At 37.0% G+C, this 19,606-nt stretch overlaps 2 protein-coding genes across 3 annotated transcripts in view; one reads left to right on the forward strand and one right to left on the reverse strand.

Moving 5' to 3' along the window:
• The window catches only part of LOC107687782 (chromobox protein homolog 1-like), an 18,018-nt gene extending 12,864 nt beyond the window's left edge, over positions 1–5,154 (forward strand). The window contains exons 5-6 of one of the 2 annotated variants that reach the window (XM_016485238.1): positions 1,474–1,568; positions 3,454–5,153. In XM_016485238.1, the coding sequence (XP_016340724.1) occupies positions 1,474–1,568; positions 3,454–3,598 (240 nt within the window). In that variant the 3' untranslated portion in view covers positions 3,599–5,153. Of the gene's footprint in view, positions 1–1,473; positions 1,569–3,453 lie in introns of both variants that reach the window. The other variant, XM_016485240.1, reaches the window with a different exon arrangement.
• A 170-nt stretch (positions 5,155–5,324) lies between these two features.
• Positions 5,325–19,574, reverse strand: LOC107687786 (nuclear factor erythroid 2-related factor 1-like). The gene is made up of 6 exons (XM_016485245.1): positions 19,500–19,574; positions 15,986–16,588; positions 9,446–9,634; positions 8,930–9,019; positions 8,649–8,792; positions 5,325–7,496 (listed from the first exon to the last, which is right to left on the reverse strand). Exons 1-6 carry the CDS (start codon positions 19,572–19,574, stop codon positions 6,255–6,257), a joined length of 2,343 nt encoding a protein of 780 aa, XP_016340731.1. The 3' UTR covers positions 5,325–6,254.
• Positions 19,575–19,606: the final 32 nt, after the last annotated feature.

The raw sequence follows: 19,606 nt of genomic DNA on the forward strand, positions 1-19,606 counted from the left end.
GTAAAAGTTATGCCTTCTTTCTTTGCGTGAACATTTGGGCGGCGTTATGCAAATCTTCCCACAGAGCGACGTAGGTATGTGGGGGCGTGTTAGAACGAGCCGTTTTAGGTAGGTGTGGCTGACTTTTATAAAGAATATCTCTTTGGATTTGAGACTTTAGTCTTTGCAACTTTACAGATCTTCTTTATGCACCAAGAGCTTGTAACACTCCAAAGAGAAAGGAAAAATTGAAATCGCATCATATGACCCCTTTAATAGTGTATTTTAACAGTGTTGTTCAATAAAACCATGTAATTAATTGGTTTTGATATTTTATTTGAGCCAATTATTATTGCCTCATCGTTAGTTTATATATAATTAGTCATACTTAAGCATGGTTTTCACTTAGGTTTATTTGTTACTAAAAATATCAGATTACTCAATTGTCAAAATAATCAGTAGATTACTTGATTACCAAAATAATCATTAGTTACAGCCCTAGATTAGTTAAAATATTTCAAAATACAACTGCATTGTTTTACTTTTTGTAATTAAAAGACAAATATTTTGTCATTGAAAATGTCTTAAAATAGTATTAAAATATAATAGTTGAACCAAGTGAACCACTTGGTACTTAGTGAACCAAGTATCTGTATTTTGTCTCATCTCGTGAGCATTGTCACACCCCTAGTGTCGATAAGCGGTGATATAGCTCATAATTTTCCAAGTGTATGATATAGCTTTCATTCTTCAGGTCAACCATATATTCATGAAAAAAAAATCAGTTTGAATAAGGAAAGCAATAACTTTGCCATAGTATCCTTTCAAATGTTAAAGTTGCCACAGTCTTTGCATGTGCTACACCCGCACATACGGGGTTTTTTGCTTTAACCCCTGTGGATATCTTCCTCATTTTTATTTTCTGATACAATTATATAAACATCCTTAAATCAAGATACATTTACTTGAGGTCCATTCCAAATGTAAATGTCTTGGAAAAAGTTAACAAAATTGAGTTTATGCTTAAAACAGGAACAAATATTTGTCACTGGGTATGAAACCTTTTTTTACAGTGTGATCAGAAGGTACCATAAAAGTTATTTCCATACTCTAGTACTCTATTTGGGAGCAGATGTATTCAAACTGTATTAAACTTTTTGTATTAAACTTTTTTTTTTTTTTTTTTTTTTGTAAAATGGATTAAAAAGTAATGGAGATCTTATGCTAAAATTGTGAAACCATTATTTAATTTTATGTATTACCCTTAGCAGGACAATCTTAGTGCCACCTTGTTGCTTCCTTGACCTAACAACCATAGAGGTGGAGAATACTATCCCTGTGAAAACTAAAATTTAAAAAGTTGATTAAAACCTCATATAAATGAAGACATGCTTATCAGAAGAAAAATGTTGGTGTTTTCTCAGACTAATAAGAAGATTTTTGTTTTACTGCATGTGAATAATAAAATACTGATGTAGTTTCTTTGTTTTGCAGCAAGACAAGCCGAGGGGCTTTGCACGGGGATTAGAGCCAGAGCGCATCATTGGAGCCACAGATTCCAGCGGCGAGCTCATGTTTCTAATGAAATGGTATGTAAAGATTAAGATTTGTGAAATGTGCACACTTCCAGAATAAAACATTTCCTGATAATTTACTCACTTCCATGTCATTCAAGATGTTCATGTCTTTCTTTCTTCAGTCGAAAAGAAATGAAGGTTTTTGAGGAAAGGATTTTTCTCCATATTCAATGGCGACCAACAGGCTGAAGGTCCAAATTGCAGTTTCAATGCAGCTTCAAAGACCTCTACAAGATCCCAGCCGAAGGTATAAGGGTCTTATCTAGCGAAACGATCTGTCTTTTTCTAAAAAATAAATAAATAAATAAAAATGTATATGCTTTTTAACCACAAATGCACTAGCTCTTCGATGCGCGTCAGCAACGTCACACATTACGTAATCATGTTGTAAAGGTCACGCGCTGTTAGCTCTTCGTCTGTGTACTCCTGTTCAAAAAGTTAGGGTAGGGTGAAAAACTCCATCTCATTTTCTCCTCCAACTTCAAAATCATCCGACATCGTTGTTTTACCTTTTTTTATTTTTGTAAAGGGCGTTTGACTTTGCACGTTCGCTTTGTAAACACTGGGTTGGTACTTCCGCCTACGTCATGCGTGATCTTTCCAACATGACTACGCAATGCATGAAGTCGAGCTTTGTGGTTAAAAAGTATAGAAATGTTTCTTTTTTTAAGAAAATGACCGATTGTTTAGCTTATTCCTCAGCTGGGATCATGTAGAGCCTTTTGAAGCTGCACTGAAACTGCAATTTGGACCTTCAGCCCGTTGGCCACCATTGAAATCCTAGAATATTTTCCTCAAAAAAACTTAATTTCTTTTTTACTGAAGAAAAACAGACATGAATCTTGAATGACATGGGGGTGAGTAAAGTATCAGGAAATTTTTATTCTGGAAGTGAACTAATCCTTTAAAAGTGAAGTGTGTAATATCTGCACCACTAGTGTCATGAAAATAATGAACATTCCCTAACATTGATCAGATCCTGAACTCATGCAATTTAGAAGCCAGAGTTGCTGTTTTAGATTAGGCTGGATGCTCACACAAACAAAGCAGGGTTTTGTTGCATTTTTAGCATAATTAAAGGGTTAGTTCACCCAAAAATGAAAATTCTGTCATTAATTACTCACCCTCGTGTTGTTCCAAACCCGTAAGACCTTCGTTCATCTTCGGAACACAATTTAAGATATTTTTGATGAAATCTGAGGGTTCTCTGACCCTCCCATATACAGCAAGGTAACTACCACGTTCAAGGTCAAGTAAACAAAAATAACAACTTTATTCCACATTTTCGTCTCTACTGCATCACTTGTAGACGCGAGTTCACGACAGTATCATGATGTGAGTGTGTGGCGGCGCTGACCCAGATCCGGCGTAATGACGTCATCACGCCGGATCCGGGTCAGCGCCGGCGCCGCCACACGCTCACATCATGATACTGTCGTAAACACGCAGTAGAGACGAAAATGTGGAATAAAGTCATTATTTTTGTTTTCTTTGCGCAAAAAAGTATTCGTGGTAGTTCACCCAAAAATTAAATTTTGCTGAAAGTTTACTCACCATCAGGCCTTCCAAGCAGTAGAAGAATTGTTCTTTATTGGAACAGATTTGAAGAAATTTAGCATTACATCACTTGCCAACAGGGGATATGGACTTTTTCCACTTGAGGAAACGTTATTATGGATTTTGGACTCCATAACAATTATGCTTCTAGTCAGTATTTTAGCCAGAAGCGGCGGTTTGAAGTCAAGATGCTTTGATGGATTTGTTTCTTACGAACACAAGCTTTTCACTTCACAAGACGTTAATTGATGGACTGGAGTCCATTTAGTTTTTGAATGAATTTTCATTTTGGAGTTAACTGTTCCTTTAATCATTCTCCCCCTCTGCCTATTCTCTACAGGAAAAACTCTGACGAGGCAGATCTTGTTCCAGCCAAAGAGGCCAATGTGAAGTGCCCGCAGGTGGTCATCTCATTCTATGAAGAGCGACTAACATGGCACTCTTACCCTTCTGAGGAAGAAGAGAAGAAGGATGATAAGAACTAGGCCTGTGAGGGAGAACGAGAGAGGTGGCAAGTCAGAGGCAGTGTTAGACTAGTTTGGGATGGGGTGGGGGGTATTTAGGATATGGGCAGTTCAAAGATGGGGAATCAGACACCCAAAAACTCTTTTACTCTCAATGCCATAAAACTTGGACTCAAAATATATTCTGAGCAAGATATGCAGACGTGGGGTCATCTTTAGTGGGCAAAAGTGAATGTTAGTCAGAATACTGACGACCGTAAGAAACACAGGATTACTGGATTTCCTCTTTGCTTCTCTTTCTGTTGGATTATGGGAAATGGGGTATATATATGCTGCAGTAGTCATTCCCAGCTAATAAAAAGGTGGCCAACGTTTGAAGAGGTATATACTAAATGCAATGGATCCTGTGTGCACATCCTCGTACCTTCTATATTTTTCTGATAAGAGATTTGAAAGTCATTTCAGTCTAAATCGGAACGTGTCACTGTGTAATGTGCTGCCCTAAGTTAAAACACAGTAAGTACACTTAAAACTGTAAAGAAAAACATGTACATTTTTGAGTGCATTGATTAATTTGATATCTGAGCATAGTTTGTTCAAATCTCAGTTTTGAGTGTGTGTAGTTACGGTGTTTTGTCTTTGTTAGGTGGTATGACCTAATTTCTTAAGCCGCCTTTTTCTTTTCCATCTCATTTGTCCAGATGTCATTTAAGTCATTTGTTGTGTAAATGCATTTGTCAAAGCTTTTGTCGCCTTATTAGTGAGCAAATTGCTGTGTATTGCAATCTTGCTGTTTTAGCAGCATTTCTCCATTTGTATTCACCATGTATACAGTATTCTCATCTTTTATTTGTTCACCATTTGAGGATATATATTGCGTATGGATATATTCACAAGGAGGTTTTTTTTTTTGGGGGGGGGATAATTATTTCTAGTGTTTAGTAAACTGCATTTCCCATAATCTCATATAAACCTTTTTTATTTTTAATTATTAGATTATGCATTACTGTGTGAAGAGGATATATGCTCTTTAGATTCCAGCTTCTCAGACTGATCTTTCAAGTTTTATAGGCTGATCAAGGTATGCCAGACCTGGCTAATAAATACTTCAGAAAACAGAGGAAAAGTTTGACACTTTGCTGTATTACCCTCTTCTTCGGCGGTGCTCAAGATGTAGAATGTACTACACCGCTTCAGGGCATCTTTTTATCATAAACATATGTAAATGTGTAGTGAAGGTGAAAAATCTTGCTAACATTACCATGCTATAGATCAGGTCTTTTAGTACCTCCGTTGCACCAGCATAAACTTGTTAGTACTGACAATTTGTTAAAATATCTTCAAAAAGTTTTTAAATTGATTAAAGTAGTGCTTGGATCACTGGATACTGTTTTTTTTTTTTTTGCAAAATATGATATTGATAGTGGCATATATACACTTCTGTCTACTAGAGGAGACTGAAGTACTATTGTACACAATCAGTAATGTGACTGCATGATTTTCCTTTCGATTGTCTTTTAAGTGTACTGTTCAAAGCATGTTATTTTCTTTCATTTTCACTTTTTCAATGGTTATTTGTTCATTAAAATAAACCTTTTTTATTAATCGTGTTTTATGATTAAAGTTATTTTACAAGAAATGAGGTTTAATTTTTATAGTAAGGTTCTGTGTTACAAAAAAGAAGCTGAAAATTGTAGACAATAAATATATTTTAATTGAAACAAGAACCAAGAACATAAATTCACTGCAAAATATTTAACACAAGGTACATAATTGAATATAAAAAAAGTTTACATTATTTACAAAGCATTTTAAAACATGAAATCAAATACAGAACTGGTATTTTAAACATTTCGTCAGTGAGTTACAGTAACGTAATCTCTAATAAGACACTCGTGCACAAAGACAAATCAAAACACGGTGGGTCAAAAATCCTTATTCTCACAACCCTGCTATTTAGTGAATGTAAATCCTGCTCAAAATTAAGCTCACATTATGAAGGTGTTCCCTATAATGAGATGGCAAACCAACACTTTTATTATACCAGTAAGCAGTAGTTAAAATGCATTAAACCTTTGTTTCAGTGCTTGGATTCCAAGCATAATTTACCATTTGCTGCTCTAACATGGGATTATTTTGGTTTTCTGATTTTGGGAACAATTTCAGTTACTCCTTATGTTCTTATAGCCCCATTTTGTTTTTAAAGTGGACATGACACAAGTTGTAATTGTCTTTTTTTTTTTTCGTATTGTGATGTATATCTGAGTGAAACGGCTTCTTTAATGAGAATTTTTCACCCTCTGTGAAATAAACAATGTGTTATTTGCTGCTGTGCCTTGTTTACATGTGAAATGTACAACAGCGTTGAGTGCTTTCCCCGGCTAGACCCTTACACAAACTGAGGTTTAGCTGTCCATTACAGTAGGTTTTTAGAGTACATCAACACCTTTAGCTTAAAAGTCAAGATATGGCCCTTTAATATCAAAACTTTGTGGAACCTAAAGTTCAGTCAAGTTGTATTATGTGCCTACATAGTATAATACATTATCAAGGATGATCACTTGGGTAAAAATACCCTACTTGGAGCAATTTCCCATTGAACTGTGGAAAACCAGCAGGTGGACTTCAGAGCACAGAGCATTTTTCCTGAGCCTTGTCATAGCATGAGTCCTCCATCTCACTTCTTGTGTTTTTGTCTCTTGCTAAGTTTGCGTCTGGAGTGTGAATCTGATCTGCGTTGTGATGTTACAGGTCTGGTGCTGTCTTGCTGCAAAGTAAAGTTGTTGTCCGAGTACAGCAGTCCCTGTTCCTCCCTTAGTCTCTCATAAACCTCTTGATACAAGCTATTAAGATGCTGCTTCATCTCCCTGATGGAGCGCAAGATCTCAGACTTTTCCCTGAGCAGTTTGGCCCGGAGGCGTTGCAGGCTATCCACACTACCCCCTAATCCCAGCAGGACATCTAGCTTCCTTCGACGACAGTTCTGAGCAGCCATTTTGTTTTTACCCCTGCGGCGAATGTCTCTGATAAGTGTAAGCTGAGTCTCATTGAGATGATATTTGGCTAGCAAGCGATTGAACTCATCGACGGGTAAGTTTATGATGTGTTCATTGGAGAACGGGAGATTCAGCAAACGTGCATGTTTCTCATCTCGGCAGGACAGATGCTCCAGCACCTTGTTTTTCAGCGACTCATCGGAAAGATCTTTTGGAGGTTTCTTCCGGCTTTGAGGTTGGTTGTAGGTATGATCATGTCCGATGTGCTCGAGCCAAGGAAGGCGATGGAACTGTCTGGCTTCCAAAAAGCTTGATTGACACATCTTGCTTTGTTCTGGCATGTACTCACCCACAGCTTCATCCTCTTCTTTGATATTGGTGTAGCCCACAGCACCTTCCTCAGGCATCAAACTAGGGGTTGGGCTGGACAGTGAAGAAGAGCATGAAGAAGATGATGAGGAACTGGAAGATTCAGATCCACTAGGAGAGGCAGGGCTTTGACTGCAGTACAAGGATAAACCAGAGTCAGAATCTGCTGGGTTTTGCTCTTCAGACTGTGCCTGGCTAAGTTCTACCAGGGCCAAATCCATTAGATCAATCTCATCAAGCATGGCTTCCTCCAGCAGAGGATCTATAGGGCTTGGCAGGCTAGTGCCAGCAGTGAGAAGGAGGTCTATGATATCCGAGTCTTCAAAAGCTTCTGCATTAGTTGAATTGTCCAAATTGATGTTTGGCATGGAGTGGTTGTCAATGCAACACGTCTCTTCCATGGTGACGCTGTTTTGTGCTTCAGTGGATCTTGGCAGAGTGGCTTGGTGAAGGCTAACATCCTGGTGAATAAAGTTTTCCATTGATCCAGTATTTCTGTCTGAATCACTGATATTGAAGGAAGAATCGCCTATTGTTTCGGCTGTATCCATGTCCTGTAAAGATAAGAGGAGTCAAATAAAGTTCTCTGACTGCCAGGTCAAAAAACATAAAACATGTGACCTGCTCCATATTTGACCAAGAAACACATTTTGAGTAGTCAATGAAAAAGTGTGTCTTTAATGATGTTTTTACTCCAAACCGCTTTGAAGAATAATCATTTAAATGGTGGCTGGCTAATTTATTCATATATTGCCTAAATCTATCTATATATTTACGACCTTCTCTCTCTCTATTTTTTTTCAAGCCAACTAACGAGCTGTGAACACTTGACACCTTTTCTTTGGTAAATAAGACGTCATGTGACATGTTGTTCACCAGCGGGTTTGTTGAGGTCTTTTCTGTGGTTAAAACACTAATTGGTCGATTACTTAAGAGACAATACATTTCAATAAGTTGTAGTGTTTATTTCAACATATCTTCTAATGTTATTTTGTGCGATTACAAGTAGTAAAGAGTAAGAGGATTGTTTTGTGCACTCCGTGTTGCTGTTTGAACTGAGCTACAGCGATCTTTCACGTCATATTAAAGAGCGTCTAAACGGCATTGAAGTTTTGAATTTTGTTGTAAAATAGGGTGCATGTCGAGCGTCACCTGACCAAACCGGAAAACGCATCCGCTTGTCGGAGAAAGTGTTAACAGCAGCATGAACTGATGGCGATATCTATGGACTTTTAAGGTAATCAGTTAACCTAGCTATTTGTTGTTATCGTTGCCGTTTTTTTTATTTTAATATCTGAATGTTATTAAAAAGGATAAAAATTTAAAAAACCTTTAGATATCAATCTGCATATGTGATGGATATATGATCATCTTTGGTATCTCCTTTGAAGGCATCTTGAGTAAAACAGCTCCATATTCAACAGAGCACAGACAAAACACTAGAACCAGAAGCACCGAGACCTGTTTTACGAAATATGGAAGTCTGTTGAACATAACCCTCATTGACATAACTTGAAAACCGTATAATATAAAAAAATATAACATTACAGTTAAAATTCTTTTTTTCCCCCTTATAATCTTCATGTTTCTCCACAAACGTCTATGACTCAAAATGATAGAGCACGTCAAATATGTTCATTAACTTTTCAAAGCACTGATTAACTTGTAATTCGGGACTTGACAGGAAGGTGTTGGTCATTTCATACCTGTGATTCCATGATGGCCAAAACATCTTGCCATTGTTGCTCTAATGCTGTGGGTTCCTGTTCAGGCAACAAGGGTGACATGAGTGGCCTCTGAAACTCTGAAAGTGCATGTTCTCCTACATTCTGTACATCAGGACCTGCCAACTGAGAAAATTAAGATTTATAATGTAGTTTGGAAAGCCTACATTTCCTTTTTTTGTCTCTCTCCTCCTCTAAAACAATTCTTGCTGCACACATTGTTGTAAAAAGATGAAATGTTGCATTCTAGATCAAGTTTTTACCTCTGGATCTCCTTCTGAGGGGAAGTTGGCATTGATGAGATGCAAGCACTCTTCAATGGAAAGAGAAGTGTGGTCCCTTGCACTTGACAACTGAAAGAGGAGCAAGTGAGTATGAGGAAATAGTTTAGTAAAACTTGTATCACTCTATTTATTATCTGTCAAGGTCAAACTATGATGGCAGTGCTGCACTGCTTTGGAATGTGGAACGTCTTCATCAAGGTCAGCAGTAACAAGGTCAATAGCAAGGAATTCAGTTCCAAAATACTTTTACACAATATGTTCATTCAATTTTGAGTGTATTCTGTGTCTTATTCACAGGATTTCAGTACTTTAGCTCAATGTACTTCTCGGAAAGTCAAAAAATCTAATGGAAATGACAAATACTAAAATAAGATTTAATAGAACATAATGTGAAACAATTTAAGAAATAGAAATGTAGATATTGGAGCTAATTGTATAAATACATCTAAATATTCAATATTTGGTGCCTTATTGTGAGTATGTTCACTGTCATACCTGTAGATCCTCTCCAAACATTTGGTTTTGAAATGGATTTGTATTTCTCCAGCTATCCACCATAAACTCATCCTCCTCCTCTTCTTCCTCATTAAACAAGCTGAGAGGTTGGGTTCTTGCATTTTCCAGCTGCTCCTGGTGGACATTTTGAGGTTCCTGCTCCCAGAAGAAAGACATGCCATCTCCCTCCTGCAAATGCAAAAGTAAGGATCATGTCTAGGATCTCAGGAAGTACATTCTCTTATGGATAGGAAGTGGCGGTCTCAGGTAAGTCAGGATAGTCTATTGCTGCCTTCACGTGATTTTGGAAACTTCCCACGTATGAAGTTGTAATTACGAGTTTGTTGCATTCAAGTGCTCTGAAAGAACAGGGATCCTGGTGGACGGCCCATTCATGAATTCATTATTGCCCGTTTCTTGGGGAAATCTTATTAAAGCCAAACAATATAGAAGATATTAAGTTAATATCCATCAGGTTTTGAATAAAATGTAGTGTTCCATTCATTGGTAACATTCACTGTGATAAGATATTAAGCTGGCTGATGATAACTACATTTCGGTCAAATAAATGCTATTTTCACTGTGTTTGATACATATAAGCAAGCAATGTAGATCTTGTGGCAAAAATGAATACAACTTTACAGTACTACTGTTTACTGTTTCTTTCCTCAGTCATGTTTCAACTTTATGGCCCGTCCAACTCTCAGAGTTTCCCAGTTGTAAATACGACCTGAGAGGCTGTTCATGTCTAATTTCCAACTAGGAAACTCATATTTACAGTAATTCAGATAACACATCAAGGCAAGATAACTTCCTGGTGATTAATTTGATATATTTTATATTTTTAATTTTATATATTTCTTTTCTTTTCTTTTTTTACCAAATATTATTACATACCAAATATATAAAAATCTGCACTTCCTACAGTAGAAACATCAAGGCGTGTGATGTTTTGGCCTAGTGATGAAAATATTTTGACAATTTTTCAACTTTTATATATGGAACCCATACATTTACAGACAACAGACAGCTTTTGGCTATAAATAGACCTAACCTTTCCCTATTCTGGAGAGGGATTAATGAAAGCTATTGGTCACTTGGGTGTCTGTGCTGTTGTTATTGGAAGTCCCCTTAGCCTCCAGAGACCCATGTGGTTCTTGTGACAAGCATGGCAGTTGACTAATATGTTTTTTGGTATTAGGGGAATAACAACCCAAGTCCCCCCCGCCTTATAGTTAAGGTTAGGGCGTCACTTAATCGTGTAACCTATTCCGTACACATCAACATCCACACCTACATATGCTCAGTCCTAGAGAGGGTTTGACAAGGTCACAGTGCCTGTTTACGTTTAAGCTTAAGGTATGAGGAGCAGTGGAAGATGTCGTTCATGTACAGTCCGTTGAGTTGGTTTTGAGGGGATGGGTCCAGACACTTGAGCAGTAGCCGGTAAACAGGCATTGCGAAAGCAAATGTGCCTGTCTTCTCGGATTACAAAACAAGCCAGGCTGGTGCTGTGGACGCCAAGCCAGCACATGCTCAGGCATATTTAACAGCGGTCAAACTTCAAGCTGGGGTCACAAGAAGTCTGCCTGGTCAAGTACAGACGCCCTCATATGAACTACAGTATTGTAGTTAAAAATACAATATTTAGGGAGTATGCCAGACCTACTCAAAGAGAAACACAGGGAAAGATGACTGAAATATTACTGATGTGGCAAAGTATTTTTTGAAAGTTTTTTTTATATTTTTGAAAGTAAATACAAACGTATTAATTTGAAAGAGCAAGTTAAATGAAAGTTACAACTCCTTCATAAAGACTTGTTCCATTCCTGAATGAATCAATGTGTTTGAACAAATCGTTTGAATGAATGATTCAATGACTCACTCATAATAGCTTTCACTGGTTTGAATCAGCGCATTAGATAGAATCGACTTAACAAATGATTCAATGACTCACTCAAGACAGTCAACATAATGGTGGACGGCCCATTCATGAATTCATTATTGCCCGTTTCTTGGGGAAATCTTATTAAAGCCAAACAATATAGAAGATATTAAGTTAATATCCATCAGGTTTTGAATAAAATGTAGTGTTCCATTCATTGGTAACATTCACTGTGATAAGATATTAAGCTGGCTGATGATAACTACATTTCGGTCAAATAAATGCTATTTTCACTGTGTTTGATACATATAAGCAAGCAATGTAGATCTTGTGGCAAAAATGAATACAACTTTACAGTACTACTGTTTACTGTTTCTTTCCTCAGTCATGTTTCAACTTTATGGCCCGTCCAACTCTCAGAGTTTCCCAGTTGTAAATACGACCTGAGAGGCTGTTCATGTCTAATTTCCAACTAGGAAACTCATATTTACAGTAATTCAGATAACACATCAAGGCAAGATAACTTCCTGGTGATTAATTTGATATATTTTATATTTTTAATTTTATATATTTCTTTTCTTTTCTTTTTTTACCAAATATTATTACATACCAAATATATAAAAATCTGCACTTCCTACAGTAGAAACATCAAGGCGTGTGATGTTTTGGCCTAGTGATGAAAATATTTTGACAATTTTTCAACTTTTATATATGGAACCCATACATTTACAGACAACAGACAGCTTTTGGCTATAAATAGACCTAACCTTTCCCTATTCTGGAGAGGGATTAATGAAAGCTATTGGTCACTTGGGTGTCTGTGCTGTTGTTATTGGAAGTCCCCTTAGCCTCCAGAGACCCATGTGGTTCTTGTGACAAGCATGGCAGTTGACTAATATGTTTTTTGGTATTAGGGGAATAACAACCCAAGTCCCCCCCCGCCTTATAGTTAAGGTTAGGGCGTCACTTAATCGTGTAACCTATTCCGTACACATCAACATCCACACCTACATATGCTCAGTCCTAGAGAGGGTTTGACAAGGTCACAGTGCCTGTTTACGTTTAAGCTTAAGGTATGAGGAGCAGTGGAAGATGTCGTTCATGTACAGTCCGTTGAGTTGGTTTTGAGGGGATGGGTCCAGACACTTGAGCAGTAGCCGGTAAACAGGCATTGCGAAAGCAAATGTGCCTGTCTTCTCGGATTACAAAACAAGCCAGGCTGGTGCTGTGGACGCCAAGCCAGCACATGCTCAGGCATATTTAACAGCGGTCAAACTTCAAGCTGGGGTCACAAGAAGTCTGCCTGGTCAAGTACAGACGCCCTCATATGAACTACAGTATTGTAGTTAAAAATACAATATTGAGCTTACACCCTTTTTAGGGAGTATGCCAGACCTACTCAAAGAGAAACACAGGGAAAGATGACTGAAATATTACTGATGTGGCAAAGTATTTTTTGAAAGTTTTTTTTATATTTTTGAAAGTAAATACAAACGTATTAATTTGAAAGAGCAAGTTAAATGAAAGTTACAACTCCTTCATAAAGACTTGTTCCATTCCTGAATGAATCAATGTGTTTGAACAAATCGTTTGAATGAATGATTCAATGACTCACTCATAATAGCTTTCACTGGTTTGAATCAGCGCATTAGATAGAATCGACTTAACAAATGATTCAATGACTCACTCAAGACAGTCAACATAATGTTGAAAAGACCACATATACACAGTGCAAACACAGGTTTGATTTACCCACTAATGTGATCGTACGTGTCAAAGAGACATTAATAGACATTGCTGAATCGTTGTCGTTTTAGAACAAGAGTACTGTGGATTGAAGCAAGTTGTTCGCTATCTTTTAAAAAATTTTTACTGAACTAAACTGAATTCAACTTATGTTAATTAACTATTTAGCGCTGAATTGAACAGTTGAACTGAATTGAATTGAGATGTTCAAGATTGAAACAAAAATGTTCTGTCTGCGAAGAATAATTTTTCTCCAAACTGCATGCTTATAATAATCCCTAGAGAACAAATTGTCAGCAGTCTGATCCAGGAACACCATGTTGCCCGTCAGTAAAGGTAAAATGTGCCATAGGGCCAAATTTGCAGCCTGTTCTATACCACACTAACAAACAGCCTGGCTCAGAAATAGCCCTGTGGATCATGTGTATGGAAACCTGTCAAATCTGATCTGGTCTGCACATGTGGCAACTTGACAAATGCATAGCAACTGTTTCTAAGTACAGGGTCCTAACTCAAGGGGAATTCAGGATCAGTAACTGCTATACTGTGTGCAGCCTCTTATTCTGTTACAAAGCCCACTGGAGGAACAGAAAATAAAATGCATCCATTTGAAATTTCCCTAGCTGTCCCACTGAGTTGATGCATGTGCATAGAAAGCAAAAGAACGAGGCTTGATGCTTCTCACAAATGTCAATGATGTGGGCGCACATCCAGGCAGACGCTCACAGTCACACTAAATAGTCTGCTGGACACTGTGCATATGCTGGCAGTCTGCTGTGGGTCATGTGACAAACCAGCTTAACACTACAAAGGAACAGTTCACCCAATTTTTTTTATTTTACTCACCCTCAGGCCATCCAAAATGTAGATGAGGTTTTTTTTTTTCTTTTATCATAAAAGATTTGGAGAAATTCAGCATCACATCGCTTACTCATCAACGGATCCTCTGCAGTGAATGGGTGCCGTCAGAATGAGAGTCCAAACAGCTGATAAAAACATTACAATAATACACAAGTAATCCACACGACTCCAGTCCATCAATTAACGTCTTGTGAAGTGAAAATATAACTAAAATATGAGTCCTTAATCCATAATATTATACTTTCCCCATTGACAAAGTCATCTTGTCTGAATCAAGAGAGAAATATGCACAAATCAAGCACCATTTACAAGTACAAAACAGTTCTAAACAAATATGTCGGTGTATTTTAATGTGAGAGGACAACAGATGATGAACTTTTTCACTAGAGGAACCATTATTATAGAATATGGATTGGTATTTTAGCTGGAAGCACTGCTTTTAAGTTAAAACGCCTAATGATGGATTTGTTTCTTACAAACATACAGTTTTTTATTTCACAAGACATTAATTGATGGACTGGAGGGGTGTGGATTATTGCGATGATTATTGTAATGTTTCTATCAGCTGTTTGGACTCTCATTCTGACGGCACCCATTCACTACAGAAGATCCACTGGTGAGCAAGTGATGTGATGCTGAATTTCTCCAAAACTGCTCTGATGAAGAAAAACTCATCTCCATCTTGGATGGCTTTTGGGTGAGTACATTATCAGCAAATTATCAATTTTGGGTGAACTATTCACTTTGTCACTCAAGTGTTTTATATGCTCTTACAGTTTTTCAATAAATCATATGGGTTTAACAAATATTACCCTAGATATAAGATTTATACGATTTTTGACTTTTATTTTGGAGCGTTGCTACTTATTCTTGAGTCCGTAAATCATTAGCTGCTGTTGTGTTTACAATATGGAAACGTATATAACATGCTAGTATACAGGCCAGCGATCATATGTTAGCCCCATTACCCAGAATACTCTGGGTCTCATGAACCTCTCACGGTCAGTAGGACAAAAAACAACATGCAACACTTAAGTAACACATGGAGAGGAAACCCAGCCAAGCTGAAGTATCAGATGTTTGAAGTTGCTTAATACTCAGCTGTGCCTCAGGGCAAAGACAGGGATACATGTGTTTTTCCAACTAAATAACAACCCCGTTTTCATATCCAGACCAGACATTTTTGGTATACAGCCAGTGTTTACAGAATTGCAATTAGCAAAATGATTTTATATATATATATATATATATATATATATATATATGATTAAGCTACTTATATATTATTTTGTATGTGTGTTAACTTATTTCCAGGTAATTTTGGAACTCTCTGTCGAGCATGTTGTATCAGCTGATAACCTAATAAGATTCACAGATGAAAACACTTCCTTATTTTGTAGGGCACAAGTTAACAGGAAATCATGCACCATAAGGAAATATAACCATAGTTGAAAGATCAATAAAGTCAGATGTAACAATTGTTTTTCTTCTTATTCTTCTGTTCAAGCACATTTCTGTGCACTATGAAAAACAAATACATTGCAGAGCTAATTAGAGTTAAGAGGTTTGTTGTGCTGCACAAGTAAATATACAATTTACTTTTATAAATATTTTTACTCTACTGTTCAAAATGTGGGGTTCACCACATGCTCATTGCTCACCAAGGCTGCATTTATTTGATCAAAAATTCTATAAAAACAGCAATTGTGAAATATTACAATTTTAAAAAGTTTTCTATTTTAATATATTTTCAAATGTAATTAATTCCTGTGATGGCAAAGGTCAAATGTACTCCAGTCGTGATACATATTTTTCAAGATTTTTTGATAAATATTAATTTCTTTAAAATAAATCTTACTGACCCCAAACCTTGGAATGGAAGTGTATATGAAAAAATATATTCTCCAAACATTTTCTTTTATTTTATTTTATTCATGTTATGGCTTTTTAAAAATAAACACTACAATGAGAGTCAAATAACCTTGCATGGAGGTCATTGACATAAATAGGAAAATCTTTTTGAAGTTTTCCCTGGCTTCACTGCTTACCTCTTTAAGGAGTTCATCATCATCTGAATGGTTGAGGCTTCTTGACATGTGCCCTAAAGCTCCGAGGGTTTGATCCTCAGCTACATCATAACCCACTTCTCCTCCATTTCCCAACCTCATGCTTAGCTCTGAGGGTTCTTCCACATCTTCAAGTCCTCCACCTTCCTCAAGGAGACCCACTTGAGCTGGAATGGAGACTCCATTTTCAGGCTCCCCGTGGACCAACCAGGCTTCCAACTCCGCCGCTGGAACCTGCAGGCGGTCTAGGGAGCGAACCCAATTCAGAAGCCTGCGAGCTGTGAAGAACCCATCTAGATCTGCGCTTTTTGGGTGCAGGTTATATCCATCCAAGATGTTTCGAAGATTGTGGAATTGAGTCTGAGTTAGAGCTGAATTTGGGCCCAGAATGATTTCACTAAAAGGGGGCAGGTAGGGATCCACGTCCACACGCATCCCAGCCAGACTGAGAAGAATAGCTACTTGGATCAGGCCCTCTGTGAGGTACTTCTTCAGGTCCGGCATGGCCCAAACCACTGCCAAGAGCAAATAATGAGCCAAGTCAGTCTCAAATGCAATGTGAGCGTGTTTGTGTATCCAGAATTTCTAGACTTTCTCCATGAAGAAAACTTCAGTTTTTTTTTTTTTTTTTTTTAGTTCATAGAAAAATAGACAGAGGAAAATGTCTCAAAATCCTGAAACAGAAGAGAAGAATGATATAAGGATTTAAGATTCACACATTCCCAGTTAATGTATAATGCTTAGATTAACCCTTCTTTTGTATTCAGTCATATTTGTTTAAATAATTTGTTATTTAAAAAATGAGAGATGTAAAGACTTAGAATGGTTTATTGTAAATAGAAATCATATTTAAGTTATAAAAGTTAATGAGCAACACCATGGTTTACTGAACACTATAATTTATTTAAAAGTAAATAAAACAAATATTATTAAATTATGTTTTACAAGAAAATCCTATTTAAGTCTTTCTACTTCAGAATTTCATATTTAATTTTTTTCTTTTGTAATTAATTGTGTAGTTTACTAGCAATTTCAGAGTGAAAATAGTTTTTTTCAGTGCCAAAAGGCGAAACATCATTGTATAGCCTATAATTATATGTGTTCCTGGCTTCTGAATTTTTATTTTTTTTTTATTGCAAGAAACAAACCCATGCAGCACTGCATTATGATAGCATAAAAGGAAAATGGAGAAAATGAAAGAAAAACAAAAACAACAAGAGCAATCAGTAAGAAAAATATCAACATAAACCTTAAGAAACTTATTGTTCTTATTGTTATCAATGAGTTTAAGAGATTTAACAATATGTGAAATCTCAGCAAGAAAGACATCAAACCTAAGCGAATCTTTTCCTGGCTTCTGATTGGTCATTACAGCGTTCCAGCTGTGACGTGAACACCTGTTCACTTTGAAATAGCACAACGCTGCATAGAATAACGTGTTATTTCACGTGCTATATTCTCTTAATTAATTTACAGAATAAAATGTAATTTAAAAAATCTACTTTTATTTTAAAATGTAATGACCCTTTGGGAAAAAAAGCAATGATGCACTCGAGGCTGTTCTGTATTGTGAATGCAGTTTCTTTTTTTAGTTCAAGCATAGGCAGCAAACATTGGCAGCTGTCAACATTTCAAACATAAGTGAACCATTTCACGGTGGACACGCGAAACTTCTAGAATGTTCTGTTGTCTTGAACGCATCAACACTGAAGATCATACCATGCAATCATCAACGCATGACACTCCCGCTGACCCACTTAGGCTACTTCTTTCTTCATAACCGGGCAACAGGCGACTGGGTCACCCCATGATGTAATCAAAACGTTTCTCGTGAAATAAACACTAGTGTTTCAGGACGGCTAGAGTTGAGGTTTCTTCAGAAAAATAAAATGTTATACATTTTAAGTAATAACATATTGCAAGACATGCTTCTTTCCTTTCATATCTCATTCTGGTAAAGATCAGGATCAATAGCGATGCAACACATATTTACAGTTAGTTAACGCGCGGCACAAGCTTTTAGAATAGAAAGATCGTTACACCGATAAACTACAACTTGCCTTGAACATTGTGATATTAGATTCATAACAGTTCGTAAATCTGAGCAGCTCGTAATATCTGATGTTTAGATTTGTGCTATGGATAAGTTAGTCAATAAAACATTAGCCTACTTTGTAGTCCCTGGACAGACTTGAGAGCGGAATACTCCTCTTGGATGATCTGAATCACTCAGCTTCACATGCTCTATAATAGTGTGCGAGTGTATTTATATGGCAGAAGTAAGCAGTGGAAAGTACTGGTCTCCTCCCCACAGGAAGTGATGAGACTTTCGGTTTTCTTTCGGCAAGAGGGCGCAAGCTCGCGCCCCAGTTGTCACTGTTTAGAAGAGATTGCTGGTTTTTCCAATAACACATCATATGTGTTTTCTAGAGCGTTCGTGTTTATCTTTGGACCATGAAACACAAGCCACGGAATAACTGACAGGAATAAAATTATACAAATAGGTACTCTGATTTTTATTAATTAATTCATAATTTTTTTACCTACACGTGCGTGTATTGGATGATGGCAAATTATGCAATGTGCGGTAATATTTAAAGTGATAGTTCACCCATAAATTAAAATTCATCATTACGCCCATCGCTTGCTCCAAACCTGTATAAGTTAATTTGAACACAAATGAACAGTGTTGGGGAAAGTTACTTTTAAAAGTAATGCATTACAATATTGCGTTACTCCATAAAAAAAGTAACTAATTATGGAAAGTAATGCGTTACGTTACTTTTGCATTACTTTTTAAATCTGGACAGGGCTTGCTTGTTTGTTTTTAAAATAAAAAAGTTATATTTTTGGCAAATATAAAAGCCTTTTCACACCAAAAGTGAAAGGAATAAGCCTCAGGCTGAAGGGAAATCTGATTACGTAACTAGCGTTACTTGTAATGTGTTACCCCCAAAACTGCAAATGAATATATTTGGAAGAATGTTGGTAAGCAAACAGTTAACGGTAGCCATCCATAGGAGTTTTTTTCATACTATAGAAGTCAATGGCTACCGTCAACTTTTTGCTTACCAACATTCTTCAAAAGAAACTCAGACAGAGTAAATGGGTGAGTAAATGTTGGTATTCTTTAAGGAGGAAGAAGGGAAAGGATTGGCAGATTATTATTATTATTAATATGTGACATTTTAATGAGTGTATTTACAGTAAGCTGAAAGCAATCTTCACCCCTGATCCCTGAACCTTTTCAGCTTTGCTGCCCCCTGTCGCGCTAGTAAGAGGTGACGTTACATAATTAATTTGCTTACAGCAGCCGTTCATTATCTATTCATTGCATATCCTGTTGGTTCAGATATCTCATGTTGGTGGCAGTCACGCGTTTAATGAAACTTATTTGGAAAACGAGTAACTCATTAGAGCAAATGATATGACGCCCAAAATTTAATTTAATTCTCAAGACTTCCCTACAAACATTCAAGTGAGCAGCAGATCGTACAATGGAAGCCGCCATTGTGGCTCCTGTACCGTAGCGCTGCTGAAGCAGAAAGCTATGGTGGGTTTGAGCCAACATGGCGGCTTGAGGGCTGTAGTTGCAGACACGCC

Source organism: Sinocyclocheilus anshuiensis, unplaced genomic scaffold (assembly GCF_001515605.1).
Source record: "Sinocyclocheilus anshuiensis isolate Anshui unplaced genomic scaffold, SAMN03320099.WGS_v1.1 scaffold97, whole genome shotgun sequence".
NCBI classification, from domain to species: Eukaryota; Metazoa; Chordata; class Actinopteri; order Cypriniformes; family Cyprinidae; genus Sinocyclocheilus; species Sinocyclocheilus anshuiensis.

Bases quoted from the DNA above. Each gene is read 5' to 3' on its own strand.
- LOC107687786 (XM_016485245.1), bottom strand. From the start codon at position 19,574: ATGTTGGCTCAAACCCACCATAGCTTTCTGCTTCAGCAGCGCTACGGT. The intron at 9,635-15,985 runs GTAAGCAGTGAA...TTGCATTTGCAG, and splicing joins ATGATGAACTCCTTAAAGAG to GAGGGAGATGGCATGTCTTT. The intron at 8,793-8,929 runs GTAAAAACTTGA...TAATTTTCTCAG, and splicing joins CCTCAGAAGGAGATCCAGAG to TTGGCAGGTCCTGATGTACA.